At 45.3% G+C, this 19,281-nt stretch overlaps 1 protein-coding gene across 2 annotated transcripts in view; it reads left to right on the forward strand.

Moving 5' to 3' along the window:
• The first annotated feature begins 511 nt into the window (after positions 1-511).
• SH3PXD2B (SH3 and PX domains 2B) overlaps positions 512-19,281 on the forward strand; it is a 240,814-nt gene continuing 222,044 nt past the window's right edge. Inside the window, exon 1 of one of the 2 annotated variants that reach the window (XM_077265785.1) lies at positions 512-786. In XM_077265785.1, coding sequence (XP_077121900.1) covers positions 715-786 — 72 coding nt within the window. In that variant the 5' untranslated portion in view covers positions 512-714. The remainder of the gene's footprint in view (positions 787-19,281) is intronic. The other variant, XM_077265784.1, reaches the window with a different exon arrangement.

The raw sequence follows: 19,281 nt of genomic DNA on the forward strand, positions 1-19,281 counted from the left end.
AGGAGAAATGAAAAGCCGGCAATTGAATTACCGGCTTTTCACATATCTCGCGCTGAATTAAATATATATATATATATATATACTGTGTATATGTTTTACCGAACATTTGAGCACATAAAGCCATTAGATGTCGGTTTTGCAAGCCTGCGAGAAAATATAGCAGTACGGATTACATACGGAGGATGCCATGCGCAAAATACGCTGACACACCCTGCCTACGGATGACATACGGATCACTATTTTGGGGACTTTTCTGCGTATTACGGCCCGTAAAAAACGGACCGTATTTACATACGCTGAGTGTGACGCCGGCCTTATTGTGCCTGGGTGGGATGCAGACGTGGACCGTAGAGGACAGCTGACGGACTTGTATGTAATGTGAGGTAAGACGTGACGCCCCATGGCCTCCCAGGCCCCTAGACTGTAAGCTCTGCGCCTACACCCTGCACTGAGCCAGTACATGAGAGGGTTAACAGCCAGGTAATGAAATCTCGTCCAGCTTTCATCCCACAGCCTGGGCGCAGGACATGAGGGGCAGTGCTGGAGTGAGTGGGCCGCTCCTCCTTACAGGGAGGGAGGGAAGAGGCGCTCAGCAGCAAAGAAAGGAGACGAGCTGGGCGCTGAGGCTGGCAACCGTGCCGCTCTGTCCCGCATTGCCACAGCACGAGCCCGATACACAGTACCAGTCAGCTCTGCCCGCTGCCCAGCTGAGCCATGCCCAGGAAAAGCATCGTGCAAGTCTGCGTGCAGAACGTCCAGAAGCGGCGCAGCCCCAACAAGCACTATGTGAGTGGCCATTGTATGTGAGGAGCCGGGAGGGGACGTCTGGAGTCAGGGTCCTGGGCTGGGGGCATTGTTCTGACAGCTGGGAGTGGGACGTCAGGATACAGGGTCCTGTGCTGCCCTGCCGGTATGGGGACGTCCAGTTACAGGGTCCCCGGCTGGTGGCATTGTGCTTACAGCCGGTAGGGGGGCGTCAGGATACAGGGTCCTGGGCTAAGGGGCATTGTGCTGCCCACCTGGGTGTGAGACGTCCAGTTACAGGGTCCTGGGATGCCCCCCGCATTGTGCTGCCCTGGTGGGACTGGGAGTGGGACGTCCAGTTACAGGGTCCTGGGCTGGGGGGCATTGTGCTGCCCTGGTGGGAGTGAGACGTCCAGTTACAGGGTCCTGGGATGCCCCCCGCATTGTGCTGCCCAGCCGGTGGGGGGGGGGGGGGCGTCAGGATACAGGGTCCTGGGCTGGGGGGCAATCCCTGCTGGGACCCAGCAATAGCAGCTTCTATAACACATGTACATAACCTAGAGGTGGGGCTGATTTCAGCATCACTCCATGTACAGTGTTATGTCATCTGGTGTCTATAGATTGCACAGATAGCTAATGAAATTGCTGCACAGGCGGCAGTCGCTTATTGGCAATCGCTCAGTGTAAATATGACTTTATGTTTGGCATTGTGTATCACAATAATCCTAATTGCAGACTAGAGCTGGCACCTATTGGGCAGCGGCTTCTCCCAGTGCAGCTGACAGTGTAGTTTCTGGCTGGATGTGGCTATGGAATATGTAGAGGTGAAATTGTGGCCGGATACAAGATGGTGAGATATACCTGGGCATCGGTTGTCCCCTATATTTGGGGTCACTGGGTTTGTTGCCTGGAGAGTGACTGGTTCTCTACCCTGGCGATTCGCTGACGTGCAGCTCATTAGTCTTCGGCCACTGCAGGGTCCGATCCGAACAATTTGATTTGTGGCCAAGTGCTCACCACTTCCACCACTGTGAGGCGGATCAATAATGGAAAGACATTTAACAAGGATCCTCGGTATAATTGACTGCTGGTTTACATTCTGGTACAGTGAGGTCATATTTTACAATCACTTTACCAACTCTGGCAGAAGGAATTGCATTCTGAGTAATTCCCTTGTATGCTGTTATTGGAGCTGCTACCTTTATAAAGAGCCTGTGCTGAGGCTCAGTATGTGTGCAGCAGTCACTCTGCTTCTTCTCAATGCTGTTTTGGTTTAATGTACTTTTTTATTTATCTATTAAATGAATCGGTAACATTGCGTCTATTACTTCTAGGAGTTAACACTGTGCCTTCTGTAGTCTAGGTCAGGCCTGGCTTGTCACTCTCCACAGGGAGAAACATTACTAAAAGCTGTGACTTGCATCTATTTGTGCTTGCAGTTTTGCCTCATACATGTACCCTAAATTTGCCCATGCAGCTCTAAGTACTCCATATACATGCATACTTGCCTGTATTTTCAGTGGGTGAAGGCAGGGCTGTATATAGAAATCATGGGGCTCATAGTAAAAGTCCTAATTGGGCCCCTTTGCCTCTAAAAAATATATATTCGAAGGAGTAGGAAGGGCCATGTATAGGCACAGTCACAAAAGGACACGCCACCCAACTTTTAAAAACAGGGAGAGGGACTCTGTTGTGGCACGGACACAATTTTGCTGCTACCTAAGTCCCTTTGTGTTCTCACCAAATATAATAACCCTCTCATAGCCCCGATATAGTATGTTAGTATGTTGTCATAAACAATGTACCTCCCAACACAAAATGAACACACCACATTGCTCCTAAAAAGTATGATGACCCCAAAGTGCCACCACCAAAGCATGATTCTGCCACAGACTGCAAACACAGTATGATGCCCCCACAGTGACCACTTAAGTATAATGTCAGCCCTAAAATCAGTGTAATGCCCTTCAACATAGTATGATTTATCCATAGTTCCCTGACAGATAGTATGATGCCCCCACAAGAATCCCACCGACACTGTGATTGCCTTCACAGCCCCTTCCCACACACAGTATTATGCTTCCCATAGTCCCCCCCAGAGTAGAATGGTCCCCAGAGCCCACCTTAGAGTATGATGGTCCCCAGACCTCACATTACGGAGTATAATGGCCCCAGAGCCCACCTCAGAGTATAATGGTCCCCACAGTATGATGGCCACCACTGCTCTCCCCCCAAGATATAATGCTCACCACACAGTATAATGGCTTCCAGAGGCCCCTCATACAATATGATGCCACTACAGTCTTCCCACCAACGGTATAATGCCCACACCCACAGCCCCTCATACACTGTATCATGGACCCCACACAGTATTATGACCCCCTCACTTAGTATCATGGCCACTTAGTTTCCTTCCACAAATATTGGCATTACAAAAAAATAAAATCTCCCCTCACCCCATTCCCCTTATGCACTGCTCCAATCCGTGCATCGGGTGGGCTAAGGCTCTGTGCAGTATACATGATCTAGTGATATCATCTTGCCCGTTTTGCTGAGATTGGGAGCTGCACACCATCGGGCCTTATGCGTGCGGAGCGCCCCCAGACGCAGGGCCGCGGGGTACTCGGTACCGGGCCTCTCTGTCTCGGTCCTGGGGTTGTCACGGTGGCTAGACCCGGTCCGTGACCCTGCTAAGGGGCGTCCAATGAAAGATGTGATGATGGTGCGTGGTGCAAGGCGCGATGAATAACGAGGACACAGGGTTGCAGTCTCTTTACTGAAGGCTTCAGGGTCCGCAATCTAGAGCACTGCTAACAGGGCTGGCTGAGACCGGCCGGTCCGAAGGCACATCCAGAGTTCCCTTTGCAGGTGGAAATCAGTGCCTACCTTCTAGCGCCTGTGTGTTGTAGTACCTCCCTGCTGAGCACCACGGGATAGTCCTCACATCTGTTGTCTGTTTCTGATGTTCTTTCTCTCTCCGTCCCCCAGATGATATGGATAGGACGCACCCGTATGACGGGGTAGGCCTGGAGTTATTTTATAGGGACCCTAGAGACGCCCCTCTCCCACAATTGCCTCCGTTGTCTGCTTAGGTGATTTAGGTGAGACAGCCAACCTAAAGTCAACTGCCCTGCCGCTGTTTGAAGTAATGCTTGGAGCCCAATACTTCTCGGCGTTCCGGCTACGCGCCTCAGTAGGATGTTGCCGATCTCGGGGCACGACTCCTACTGGCTCTATTCTCCTTGTGCTGTGATCTCGTTGCTCACTTCTCCACAGTAAACCTCGCTTCTTATCCTTTCTTAAGATGCCGCCTCAATGAAGTGCAGGCGCGGTTCCGTAACGATCTGTCCTTTTCGCTAGGCCTCTGTCAGGATCCCACCCCTGACAGGGACCCCCCTGAATCTTCCCAAGCAACCTCTTCTCTCACTAGGTGTTGCCTGGGCAAAACCCAGTCAGCTTCTCCCTAACTTCCTATCCAGCCCCCAGTTTTACCAGATTGTGAGGAGTGGCCTAATACATAGAACCCTTTGCTCCCCCTGGTGGCCAGAGTGTGAAGTGTAATGTGTGACTGTGATACCTGGTCAGGTGAACTCCTTAAGTGCCATCAGACGTACCATCACTCCCCTTAGTGGCGGAGCGTCAGTACTGCAACGACCAGGACTCTGGGGCGCTGCACGTGGTCTGCAGCTATTAGCGTACACCACTGGGTATAGGTGCTTATCTTCCCCCAGATCAATGTTCAGCAGGTCCAATTCTTCCCTTCCCTGGCATAATCTGTGAGGAGAGTGAGTCAGGAGCCTTATCATCATACGATGGTGGGATAGCCCTATGAAAATTGCCATGTTTGACTGACCTGTTCCTAATGTATATGGGCATCTTAAAGACAAATGTATTTTCTGCGGGGCATTTGTTTATACACAGCAGCCAGTTTGATCCCAGTGAACTGCAGTGCAAAGAATGGGGAAGACAGAGCCGCAACCTGAGCCCCTGATGAAAGGTTCTTCTGTAAACTACCTGCAAGTCATTTATCATAGATGGGCCTTAAAGGGAACCTGTCACCCCCCCCCCCCCCCAGGCGTTTTTAACTAAAAGAGCCACCTTGTGCAGCAGTAATGCTGCATTCTGACAAGGTGGCTCTTTTAGTTCTAGGTGCTGTAACTGCCTGTGAATCCCAGCCCCGCAATGTGAATAAATCAGAAGACACTGCGGGGCGGGGATTCACAGGCAGGGCGGCCGCACAGGCGCAGTCAGCTAGACTGCATATGAGAACAGAGGACGGGCAGCTCTCACTGCGCCTGCACCAGGCAGAAGAATAGGGCGCAGGCGCCGGATCAATTCAAAACAGCGCTGAGGAGGCGGCGCCCGGCGCCAAGAAGATTTGAGTGACAGCTGTGTGGTGTCTGCAGCAGGGGGAAAGGCTGCCTCCTTGACTGAAGAAAAGGTATTTTGGACAAATTACAAACCGGATTATTTCTGCAGTTACAGCACCCAGAACTAAAAGAGCCACCTTGTCAGAATGCAGCATTACTGCTGCACAGGGTGGCTCTTTTAGTTTGAAACGACTGGGGGTGGTGACAGGTTCCCTTTAAAGATGTTTACCAATACAGTGATACTGATGACCTCCATCAGCACCCTCGTTGATCAGCTGTTACGAGCGCCTGCAGCGTTTTTCTGCTCTGTACTCAGTATACATCCATCTATTGTCCGAGTTGAAGACAACTCATCAGTGGAGGTGTTGGGTGTCAGGCCCCATCAATCTGATATTGATGATCTCTGCTGAGAAGAAGTCATCAGTATCATTTAGTGATGAGCGAACGTACTCGGATAAGGTCTTGCCGAGCATGCTTGGGTGTTATCCAGTTTCTTCGGCGTGCTCGTATATTATGTTCGAGTCCCTGCGGCTGCATGATTTGTGGCTGGTATAAAATGGTACAAATATTAAACTATAGAACAAACAAGGACAAGACAAAAACCACCCTTGTGCTATGTGCAACCAAACAGAACGGGGAATGACAACAAAAAACAATAAGTTGACAGTAGTATAGGGGTCACGGATCATCCAGTGGCCCTTGATCCCTGGCGGAGGATATGTATTTATAACCAGTACCTTATAGTGTACAAGGCTCCAAAATTTAACCCTACAAGATTTCTTGATATGGTATAAATATTCTAAATGTATATCCTACAGATGATACTAACTATATAAGATGACCGATTGGTACCATTATCTTATGTATCACTGTAAACATCAAAGTTCCACACTTATAGGCATGTAAGACAACCACAATGCGTATTGCTCAGGATGTGAAAAAAAGGCCTTATTGTGGGAGCATGAATGGATTGCCCGCCAGGCGTATGCCAGAATTATAACCCTGTCAACACAAATTAGCAGCAAGGACAAGAGGCTTATATAAACAAATCATGACCTAGCAGTATTACTATACTTAAAGCAATTTGGGATCATGCTGCCTCATGGACATATGCCACGAGCGTCCCTTTAAGCCAAGGTAGTAAGGTCGATATGTTACTGCACCGGACCCTATTACCAACGGGCCCTATATGTGCAGATATATGTACAATGTACCATATCCATATAACGGATAGATCTCACCCAATTTGATGAAAAAGCATTTCTTTGTTTAGGGTGAGCCAGCCTCTCTCCTAAGTGGCGTCTCCCGACGCGTTTCGTCCATGCGGACTCATCAGGGGAGTTGGAAGACCTAAAGTTGCCGCTTTACAGGTCTCCCCGCTGCTGCGGTTTAAAAAGATATAAGCACGGAGGCGCGCCAGAGAGACTCCGCCCCCAGCGTGTGACGCGTCTCCTGTGCTCTGCCAGGTACTTCCTGTGTGCCGAAAATAGTTCTCGGACAGTGCCGCGCTGCAAGTGATGGAGAGGGAACGATCACGCCCCCCTCCCTTTGTAAAGCGCCATCCAACTCAGTAACTATTTCGGTTCCCTACCTGCGTATAATAAGGGTAGCGCCGTAATGCTAGCTATTAATGCCTGCCACTGCACCATCATGTATATATAATAGGCATAGCTACCAGAAACGGCACAACAAAGGAAGGACAAATATTTATCATGGTGTCCTATCCACCCATCGATATGGTACAGTGTTCCCCTCACCACGGCAAACCAACCCCATACTGTGGCAAACGGACAAATGTTTAAAGCAGAAATAAATGCAGAGAACAAGGAAATATTTGTCATTATTACAGGCACAGGCATAATGAGGCAATTGGAGGGAGATGACAATAGTAGCCACATAAATTAAGCATTGTCATCTTTCAAGGCAACAAGCCTAATGGAGAAGGAGGAGATAGAGATATGCAAGAAATTACTCACCATATAGTGAGTGGGGGCATAGTTTGCATGCCCTTAAATTGTGGAAAAACAGAACATTTAATAGAAAAAAAAAAAAAAAAAATTTTTTTTATATTAAAAATAGAAAAACATACAAAGTATAAAGGGTACAGGACACCACTGACACCCCAAATATGGTGAAAGGGATGAAGGAAGGCTCCCTATTATATCCCTACAACCTATCCACTGCACTTCTGTACCCTACCTAACGCGGAGGTTGGCACCCTCAAAGACCCTGCGCAAATGGCGCCCCCACTCAACGTAGGCTATCCCTATCTAACTGTCCCTTTTGTCCCTGCATTGGACAGATAGGGAGGAAATAGCCAAACTTGTTTGAGGTGCAATGAATGTGCGATGTATATGGGATTATTATTTGAAAATTTGGCATAGCATTTTTTAATGGGATGATACATAGACACACCTAAGGAGTATTATATTCACTGGACTCCTACCTGACGCGGGGGTTGGCACCCTAGAACCTCACGCCAGTGGCGCCCCCACTCCACGGTGGCTATCCCTGCCTACTTTGCCTGAGAGCCAGAATGCCAACAGGTACTGGTGGGAGAAAGCGAGAAGGGGGATATAAAGGGTAGCCAGTGGATAAATCAAATGAGACAAAATTTTCAAAGAAAGCAGCTATAGGGTTGTAACTCATTCAGTCCCAACGGATGGACAGTCTTTAAATTAAAAATCCACCTGCTTTCCTTTTGGAGGATTTGTTTATCCCAATCCCCCCCCCTCACAGATGGTAAAACTCTGTCTATTCCAACAAAGGTAATTTTTTTAGAGTTACCTTGATGTACAGTATTCATATGGGTTGCCACTGGGGTCTCCCTCTTGTTTTCGATGTCTCGAAGATGCTCCCTCACTCTCCTACGAAATTCCCTCTTGGTTTTACCCACATACTCCAATCCACATTCACAGTTTGCTTTGTAAATTATGCCCTTAGTGCGGCAATTGATGAAATGCCGGATGGAATAAGAAGTGCCAGTGACATTGCTGGAGAATTTTTTGGTAGTTGTTATGGAGGAGCAGGCTTTACAATTACCACATTTGAAACAGCCTTTAGTATGTTGCAGATGTTGACCTGTGTTACCTTTTGGGTCATAATGGCTGTGAACCAGTCTGTCGCCCAGAGATCTTCCTTTTCTGTAGGTAATTTGTGGATATGAGGTGATTTGCCCCCTAATATCTCTATCCATCAAAAGGACCGGCCAGTGTTTTTGAAATATAGCACGAATGTCCTTTGCCCCGTTACTGTATCTGGTTATGAATCGAATAGTTTTCTCAGTTTCTGTCTCTAATCTTGGTGTCAATAGATCTTTTCTCTCTCTTGTCAACGTCTCCTTATAGGCTTTTTTCAACACCCCCTCGGGGTAACCCCTATCCAAGAACCTGCCTCGCAGGTCTCTGGCTTGTTCTTGGAACAGTCCTTCATTAGAGCAATTCCTCCGAATTCTCAAATACTGTCCCTTGGGGATCCCTCTCTTCAAGGGGGCGGGGTGATTACTTTCCCATCGCAATAGGGAGTTAGTAGCAGTCTCCTTCCTATGAGTCTTTGTAGAAATTGTCCCACCTTCATCCCTTTCTATGCAGATGTCCAAAAAGGCCAACTTTGTGGGACTTGCCTCATGTGTGAAATGCAAGCCTATATCGTTCACATTTAGGCCCTCAACGAAAACCCCAAAATCAATAATACTTCCCCTCCAGATGACCAGTACATCATCTATATACCTTAGCCAAAGTATAATCCGGTCATCTGGAACAGAGGAGTAGTCCTCAAAAACGACTGTTTCCTCCCACCAGCCCAGGAGCAGATTTGCATACGATGGCGCACACGGGCTGCCCATCGCAGTGCCCCTGAGCTGGTGGAAGTACTTCTGATCAAATAAGAACACATTCTTGGTGAGGCAGAACTCTAAAGCCTTTAGAATAAATCTATTGTGTTTGTCATATTGTGTCCCCCTAGTTCTAAGGTAATGGTTCACAGCCAGAAGACCTTTTTCATGGGGAATGGAGGAATATAATGCTTCCACATCTATACTGGCTAGTATCATGTCATCTTCGAGACAAACTCCATCTAGTTTACTAAGGAGGTCAGTGGTGTCCCGCACATAGGAATTTAAAGCAAATACAAAAGGTTTGAGTATTTTATCTATATACATCCCCAATCTTTCTGTAAGGCTATTGTTGCCTGAAACTATAGGCCTACCCTTAAGGGGAGTGGTTCCTTTGTGTGTTTTGGGGAGACAGTAGAAAGTGGGGATGGTAGGATTTTTAGGTATTAAAAAATCTCTCTCCTCCTTCCCCACCACACCACCTAAAAAACCTTCCTCTATGATAGCTCTCAATTCGGTCAGAAACTGGTCTGTAGGATTGTACTTCAGGACCCTATATTCATCCTTTCTATCAAGTAGCGAAAGACACATGGCACGATATTCATTTGTGTCCATGATGACCACATTACCCCCTTTATCAGAGGGCTTTATTGTGATACTGTGATCCTTTTCTAAGTTACATAGACATGCCATTTCGCTCCTCGATAGATTAAATTGACCTCTCTTTTTCATTCTTGAGAGCTTCATGATATCTTCAGTGACAAGATTTAGAAAAATATCAATAGACCCAAGATCACCCATTGGTGGGGGCATCTTGGAGCTCTTATTTTTCAAATCCGTAAATGGACCAGTACCATCCTCATTCACAATAGGGTCACTCAAATGAAATAACAACTGTACATCTTGAAGCAGATCGTCCGAAATGCCAAGTTCTGCACATTGTTTCTTTTCTTCTTTTATAAAAAACTTTTTCCATTTCAGCCGTCTCACAAATAAATTGAGATCTTTGACTACTTCAAATGTATCCATATCTGAAGTGGGGACAAATGACAAACCTTTACTCAATAAGCGTGTTTCGTCTATAGTAAGGGGTCTTGATGATAAATTGACTACTTGAGAATTTATGTCGGTGGATTTGTCCGGTTTCTGAGAGGATAGCTTAGTTCTAAAAAACTACTCTTGGGAGGTGATCTTTTGTTACTGCCTCGCCCCCAATTGCCACCTCTACCCCTGCCTCTCCCTCTACTCCTCTGCCCGCCTGAACGTGTGTCACAATCTGAAACCTCGGCCTCCGAGGAGGAGATATCCGTCTCTGTCCTTCGAATGGATCTCACCGTGGAAAAGGAATAGGCTTTGTTATCTTTAAAGTCTTGGAGATCTCTTATAAAAAATTTATGTTTTTTATCTTTTAAATGATATTGAAACCTCTCCAGAGAGTTATGCAGAAAGATCTCCTTTTTTGAGAATTCTGGTTCAGAAGAAAATTTTTTTATGATCTCTATTTGTTCTTTTAAAGAGTCATTTAGATTAGTCAAGTTTTGTTTTTCTTCCTCCAGTAATAATCTCATCAACCTTAATGAGCTTTCTGTAGCCTCCCTTTCCCATTTAACCAACAACGCTGGGTTTTTGTAGCGATACCCCGGTGCTAGCGTAATTCTGAGATGCCTAGGGACAATTCCAGACTTGATGTAGTTGTCCAGGCTCTGCACCTCCCACCAGGACGCTATTTGATCTTTGTATATTTTGGTCAGTTCTTTGAAGGCTCCATTAAATGAAGGCACATATTTCTTCTGAGTATATGTCTTATCTGAGAAAACATCTGTAACTTCCGAAAACCACTGATTTGTGTCGATGCCTGTGGTGAGGAACCCTGCCATATCGTTGTACAATATATATAAAGCTGGGTACTAATCCAAATAGAAATATAGATAATAGCAATTGGATAAAACTTAACCTTTAATTGGTTTATATAAAATGGTACAAATATTAAACTATAGAACAAACAAGGACAAGACAAAAACCACCCTTGTGCTATGTGCAACCAAACAGAACGGGGAATGACAACAAAAAACAATAAGTTGACAGTAGTATAGGGGTCACGGATCATCCAGTGGCCCTTGATCCCTGGCGGAGGATATGTATTTATAACCAGTACCTTATAGTGTACAAGGCTCCAAAATTTAACCCTACAAGATTTCTTGATATGGTATAAATATTCTAAATGTATATCCTACAGATGATACTAACTATATAAGATGACCGATTGGTACCATTATCTTATGTATCACTGTAAACATCAAAGTTCCACACTTATAGGCATGTAAGACAACCACAATGCGTATTGCTCAGGATGTGAAAAAAAGGCCTTATTGTGGGAGCATGAATGGATTGCCCGCCAGGCGTATGCCAGAATTATAACCCTGTCAACACAAATTAGCAGCAAGGACAAGAGGCTTATATAAACAAATCATGACCTAGCAGTATTACTATACTTAAAGCAATTTGGGATCATGCTGCCTCATGGACATATGCCACGAGCGTCCCTTTAAGCCAAGGTAGTAAGGTCGATATGTTACTGCACCGGACCCTATTACCAACGGGCCCTATATGTGCAGATATATGTACAATGTACCATATCCATATAACGGATAGATCTCACCCAATTTGATGAAAAAGCATTTCTTTGTTTAGGGTGAGCCAGCCTCTCTCCTAAGTGGCGTCTCCCGACGCGTTTCGTCCATGCGGACTCATCAGGGGAGTTGGAAGACCTAAAGTTGCCGCTTTACAGGTCTCCCCGCTGCTGCGGTTTAAAAAGATATAAGCACGGAGGCGCGCCAGAGAGACTCCGCCCCCAGCGTGTGACGCGTTGGTAATTTGAGTAATTTTAATTTTAAGTATAGTAATACTGCTAGGTCATGATTTGTTTATATAAGCCTCTTGTCCTTGCTGCTAATTTGTGTTGACAGGGTTATAATTCTGGCATACGCCTGGCGGGCAATCCATTCATGCTCCCACAATAAGGCCTTTTTTTCACATCCTGAGCAATACGCATTGTGGTTGTCTTACATGCCTATAAGTGTGGAACTTTGATGTTTACAGTGATACATAAGATAATGGTACCAATCGGTCATCTTATATAGTTAGTATCATCTGTAGGATATACATTTAGAATATTTATACCATATCAAGAAATCTTGTAGGGTTAAATTTTGGAGCCTTGTACACTATAAGGTACTGGTTATAAATACATATCCTCCGCCAGGGATCAAGGGCCACTGGATGATCCGTGACCCCTATACTACTGTCAACTTATTGTTTTTTGTTGTCATTCCCCGTTCTGTTTGGTTGCACATAGCACAAGGGTGGTTTTTGTCTTGTCCTTGTTTGTTCTATAGTTTAATATTTGTACCATTTTATATAAACCAATTAAAGGTTAAGTTTTATCCAATTGCTATTATCTATATTTCTATTTGGATTAGTACCCAGCTTTATATATGATTTGTGGCTGTTAAGCAGTCTGAATGTATGTGAGGATTGCCAGTTTGTTAGGGAACCTCCACATGTTTTGTGGCTGTCTTCTTAACAGACGCAAATCATGCAGCCGCAGGGACTGGAACATAATATAGGAGCACGCCCAGATGCTAGGATAAGACGTGATCCGAACATGTTCGCTCATCACTAGTATTGTATTTGAAGACCCCTTTAAAACAAAGCCAGGCTGCTAATTCTAAGGTCAATTTACATTTTTTTTGTAAATATTTAAGTATAGCGTGGCAAACCCCAAGAAAAATACAACAAGGAGACATCGATGAGAAAATACTGCGTTAAGGAATTTTCCAGGATCCAAAAAATATGACTCAGTGGGGTGTTAAAATTGAAGCCATAATAAAGTATAAGGTGCAATGGACTGTGATACTTGCTGGTGTTTATTTGTGATGATTGTTGTGCTGTGATATTTTCTAACAAGTTAATGCAAGTTTTTATCTGGCGGTTTAGTTTTACAAAACATACAGTATAGGTTCCCAGATATGGCAGCCAGGAGCTTGCCCTCCAGACATTGATCTTAGTGATAGGCTGCTTTTGTTTGAACTTTCGGTTGGACTTTAGAAGTGTGATACTGAACAGTGCCCTCTGCTGGATACCTGGTAGACCTGTAGAGAAAAATTGCATGTTCAATGAAATACCAGCACACTATCTTATTGTAGTGTTATATATTCTATTATGAAATAATTGACAAAATGTGCATATATAGTAAAATCACAGATTCTTTATGTTCATAGAATATGAGGAGGAAAATAGTCAAATGTTTTAAGAACAGTGTTGTATTAAAGGGGTGATCAAATACCTATACCCTTTATAAAAATCTATCTGCGATCACTTACAGGTGCTTCTCACAAAATTAGAATATCATCAAAAAGTTAATTTAATTCAGTTCTTCAATACAAAAACTGAAACTCCTATGTTAGGCTTGTTTCACACTTGCATTTTGATCTGCAGCGTTTTAGCGCTAAAAAACGCATGCGTTTTTTTCTATACTTAACATTAAAAAACGCATGCGTTTTTAGCATGCATTTTGACGCGTTTTCGGCAACGCATGCGTTTTTTGACGCATGCGTTTAGTTGCAGAAATGCAATCTGTAGTAATTTCTAGCGGCGTTTTTTTGCCGCAAAAAAACGCATGCCTTTATTCGCGGCAAAAAAATGTATTGCTGGCTATGTAAACGCATGCGTTTTTAAGCACATGCGTTGGCTTGCGTTAAAAACGCATGCGTTTTTATAGAAAATCACAAGAAAACACAAGAAAAAACAAGAAAACCCTAACCCTAAGGTTAGGATCCCTAGTAACCCTAGGGATCCTAACCCTAACCCTAACCCTAGGGATCCTAACCCTAACCCTTAGGGTTAGGGTTAGGATCCTAACCCTTAGGGTTAGGGTTAGGATCCCTAGGGTTAGGGTTAGAGTCAGGGTTAGGATCCCTAGGGTTACTAGGGATCCTAACCATAACCCTAACCCTAGGGATCCTAACCCTAACCCTTAGGGTTAGGATCCTAACCGTTAGGGTTAGGATCCCTAGGGTTAGGGTTAGGCTTAGGGTTAGGGTTAGGATCCCTAGGGTTACTAGGGATCCTAACCATAACCCTAACCCTAGGGATCCTAACCCTAACCCTTAGGGTTAGGATCCTAACCGTTAGGGTTAGGATCCCTAGGGTTAGGGTTAGGGTTAGGATCCCTAGGCTTAGGGTTAGGGTTAGGATCCCTAGGGTTAGGGTTAGGGTTAGGGCTAGGATCCCTAGGGTTACTAGGGATCCTAACCCTAACCCTAGCTATTTCTGTTTATAGTGGGTTTTCTAGTTGATTTTGATGATTGGCAGCTGTCACACACTTCTCAGCATGCGTTTAAAAAACGCAAACGCAGGAAAAAACGCATGTAAACGCGGCAAAACGGCGCGTTTTTTTTCTGCATGCAAAAACGCATGCGTCTAAAAAACGCAGCGTTTTGCCGCGTTTACATGCGTTTTTTCACCACATGCGTTTTTTTTAAACGCAAAACGCAAGTGTGAAACCAGCCTTACATAGTCATTACAAACAGAGTGATCTATTTCTAGTGTTTATTTCTGTTAATGTTGATGATTATGGCTTACAGCCACTGTAATTAAAAGTGAGTGCAACCCCAATATTTTAGGCAGCATAGTGGCTCAGTGGTTAGCACTGTAGCCTTGCAGTGCTGGGGTCCTGGGTTCAAATCCCATCTAGGACAACATCTGCAAGGAGTTTGTATGTTTGCTGGGTTTTCCTCCGGGTACTCCGGAATTTAGATTGTGCCGATAATGTCTGTAAAGTGCTGTGGAATTGATAGTGCTATATAAGTGAGTTAAATAAAATAAAGCAAAAAAAAGCACATATAGGGAATAACAGGATAGAGTGAAGTGTATGGCATTTTATAATAAAGAGAAATACAAAAGTGGTTAGGGCTTAATGATACGTACTTATAAGGCTGCGTCCCCACGGTCAGTACTCGGCAGCACTTTGGACGCAGCACATGTCCGCTCTGTCCAAAGTGCTGCCGGCTTTTGAATGCAGGTGATTCCGCATGTGTTCATTGAACTGTGCGGAATAATTGCTCCCAATACATTGGACTGGTGATATTTATCTTGCCTCTCTGCAAGATAAATAGACATGCTGCGGTCTGGAAAGATGTGCTGCATGTCCGTCTCTGCAAGGAAGCCGGAGGCGTCCGTGCACGCATAGTGGAGATGGGATTTCTTGAAATCCCATCCACTATGCTGTAACATCTGGCCACTGCGGGGTGGATGTGCGCAGTGTCCAACCCGCAGTGTTTAGTGACCGTGGGAACATACCCTAAGGGGCTTTATAGATATTGGACAACCCTTCAAAAGTAGGGCTGTAACAGGTAACTACGCCCCCCCCCAAAAAAAAAAACAACTTAGAATGGGATCTTGATGTCTCAGGACATGCAGGACTCTTGCTTCCAGTCTGTCCCATTTCTTCTTTTCCTTTCTTTTACCATTGATCTGCATTACAAGATTATTCTTATCTTGAGCTTTTATGGCATACGCACAGGGAACCCAAAGCTCAAGAATGAGCTCTCTCTATTGACTGCTATAAGACTTCCGAAATCTAGAGTTTATTGGATGCTTATTAAATGCATGCTGCTTTCTTACGCCATCACCTATTTTGGATGCTTTTAAAAAGGATCAAATAAAGTCTGGATTTTGCTATACTTACTTGTGCTGACTGACACGGGTGAAAGCGCACTCTCAGAAAAGAATCTGAAGAAATGCCTAGTTGGAGGGCAAGCAGAGATTTCACCTACTGCTCTTCAAAAGCAACAAATATTTCTGCCATAGAGTAAGGCTACTTTCACACTAGCGTTAACTGCAATCCGCCACAATGTGTCGTTTTGCCGAAAAAACCCATCCTGCAAAAGTGCTTGCAAGATGCGTTTTTTCCCCATAGACTAACATTAAGCGACGTATTGCGACGGACTGACACACGTCGCAACCGTCGTGCGACGGTTGCGCCGTGTTGTGGCGGACCGTCGGGACCAAAAAACGCTACATGTAACGTTTTTTGCTCACGACGGTCCGCTTTTTCCGACCGCGCATGCGTGGCCGGAACTCCGCCCCCACCTCCCCGCACTTCCCCGCACCTCACAATGGGGCAGCGGATGCGCTGGAAAAATGCATCCACTGTCCCCGTTGTGCGGCGGAGACAACGCTAGCGTCGGGAACCTCGGCCCGACGTACTGCGACGGGCCGAGCCCGACGCTAGTGTGAAAGTAGCCTAACCCAGTGCAAAAAGGAAAAGCATGGCAGAATCCAGGCAGCTCAAGGATTTCTACAAAGTATTTGCTGTAACTCAATTTCTTTTGCGTAAGTGACAGATCCTCTTTAAAGTGATTTGTCTCATGCCGTCATTTTTTCCATCTTGCCTGTATGATCAGCAGTGGGACCTTCCATACATATTTATAACACAATGCTTGTGATAATGCAGCCTCAGACAAACGGCTGATCATCTCAGATCTCTCAGCACCTACATCAAGCCTCTAAATTTCCTGGAGGAAGCTGCCTCTGGCCAGACGTAGGCTGTGCAATGGCCGAATGTCTAGGAAGCCTTAGGCTACTTTCACACTAGCGTCGGGAACAACCCGTCGCTGTGCGTCGGGCCGAGGTTCCCGACGCTAGCGTGGTCTCCGCCGCACAACGGGGGCAGCGGATGCATTTTTCCCACGCATCCGCTGCCCCATTGTGAGGTGCGGGGAAGTGCGGGGAGGTGGGGGCGGAGTTCCAGCCGCGCATGCGCGGTCGGAAAAAGCGGACCGTCGGGAGCAAAAAACGTTACATGTAACGTTTTTTTTTCCCGACGGTCCGCTACCACACGCCCAAGCGTCGCAAAACGGACGCAACGTTTTGCAATGCGTCGCAAATGCGTCGCTAATGTTAGTCTATGACGAAAAAACGTATCCAGCAAGAACTTTTGCTGGATGCGTATTTTCGGCAAAACGACGCATTTGCGACGTATTGCAGTTAACGCTAGTGTGAAAGTAGCCTAATCCCCCTCTGATTTAATCTGCTACAATGAAACCACTAATATTTATAAGCACGGCAGTACTGAGCAGCCATTCCATAGATGAGAACCTTTATATCATGCACCTCAGACGCTATTGATCACTTTGGCATGACCCTGCAGACAACCTGTGCAGAGACATAGGATTACGACCTGCCATTGAAGTGCTACAGTAAAGAGGCCATCCTAACATAAGTCAAAGATGAAAGAAATCCCTGTCCATCTGTAACTCGTAATGTCCACCATCTGTGGCTGACAGTCTATTGCAGATAGTGTGTGTCGGCTGCTCACTTTGAGGCTTTTTGTGCATAGTGCAGATGTTCCCTCAGGGAGCGACCTTCCCATCCAAAACGGTTTTCTTGTCCTCTATGATACAATCTTGTCATTTATCAGGTCTCCTAAGCCTACGTTCATTATACAAGTACTCCACATGATAGTCGATATAGCTATAGTCATAAAGTCATTCTTTATACTCTTGGTGTATTGTGACCCAGAGCTGCGCACAGATACCTGTCTATTCATACTCCATAATGCAGTGTTGGGTTACTACATCATAGGTGAGATATTTGTGGAGCGCATGTACACAGAGCATGCTCTGGGCTAACATCAGACAAGCAGGGAATGCTTGCAGATTGGCAAATATACGTCTAGAATTTTGTGTGCAGACGTTGCTGAAATGCATTCATCCTAAAGATTAGTGGGGGGTCTCCGCTCATGGACCCCACTGACTAAATTTCGGGAGCTGTCAGAGCAAAAATTGAAACTCGCATTCTTGGCAATGTTTTGGCTGTCCTAGATAAATTCAATCTGTGCTTACCTATGCATTTGTTATTGCTTTGATTCTGGCTCATAGAGAAGTCACCCATCACTTCCTTTTTTTCTTTTTAAGTTCTACACATCTTACGGGAACTGCTGTAAGATCATAGGACCAGTTTAATAATGCCACTGAGGCTAATACTAGGAAATCAGTAAGACATATCCTGTGTGATCATAAGTGACTCAGCCATGTGCAGACCTCAGGCCAGAGCTGTAATTACAGAGCTAGACGGTCATTAACATCATGTCATTTCCCTTATCTTATACTTTAATTTCGGAACATCGGTACAATGCACAGTTCAAACGCAGCGTTGTATGGATACAATTATAAGATGAGCTAATAATCACAACAAAGCACTATGATCAACCTGGGCACAACTATGCCGTTTCATACAAAACACAAAAGTATACCGTATGGACAGAGGTCAAAGGGACAGTCTGATGAATGGAGCCCTATGGGTAATGCGCACAGAGCCTTAGCTGTCACCACCGCAACCAGATGGTATGTGTTTGTGAATCCTTATTCACAAAGTGCAGTTAAACATCACCCTACAGCATGCCTTGTTTATCACCCTTTTTTAATGTATCCTGATGGTTTCTGCAGGTCACATACTTAGTGAAAATTCACTGAATACTACCAGAATAGTATTGTGGATGAGATGCTCTCTGCAGAAAAGATCTGCCTTGCAAATTGTGCGCCTGCAAGGTTGATTACCGTACTAGTAGTGATGACCGAATGTGCTCTGATAAGGTATTATCTGAGCACACACGTGCTCACCGAGTTACTTCGGCGTGCTCGAATACTATGTTTGAGTCTCCGCGGCCTCATGTCTTACAGCTGATCGACAGCCACAACCCATGCAGGGATTGCCTAACAAACAGGCAGCCGTGGGGACTCAAACATATTTTTCGAGCACACCGAAGTCACTGTTAGCACCTGAGCATGCTCAAATAACCGCTTATCCGAGCACATTCGCTCATCACTACGCTCATCACTACTTACTACAGTATGCCAATTTTTACTGAAATTTTTTATGCTGATTTTTGACTACATCAAAGTGGGCATTGATCAGCTTAAGGAGAAAGATACAAGCCCTGGAGTCAGAAATATTTGACTGACAGTTTTACTGTTAATTATTCTTCTGCAGCTATGTACAGTCAAACAGGCTGTAAGCGAGAAACAGCTCAAATTTTGAAGGAAAACCCAATTGCAAGGATGATTTTCAGCCATCCAGTGTGAAATTGCATACAGTAAAATATATAATTGCCCTCAGAGTTGCCATATCAGGCGCTCGGTTTTGCTGGGGAAACAGTACAAAGTTAAGAGATTACATTAAGTAATGAGCAGTTTCAAAGATTGCCGCAGCTCAGCTGCTTTGCAGTTGCAGCATGGTCGCAAATGTGAGCTTTCTGCAGCTTGTTTCCTGGCT

The sequence above is a fragment of the Ranitomeya variabilis genome, chromosome 5 (genome assembly GCF_051348905.1).
Source record: "Ranitomeya variabilis isolate aRanVar5 chromosome 5, aRanVar5.hap1, whole genome shotgun sequence".
Taxonomy (NCBI): domain Eukaryota; kingdom Metazoa; phylum Chordata; class Amphibia; order Anura; family Dendrobatidae; genus Ranitomeya; species Ranitomeya variabilis.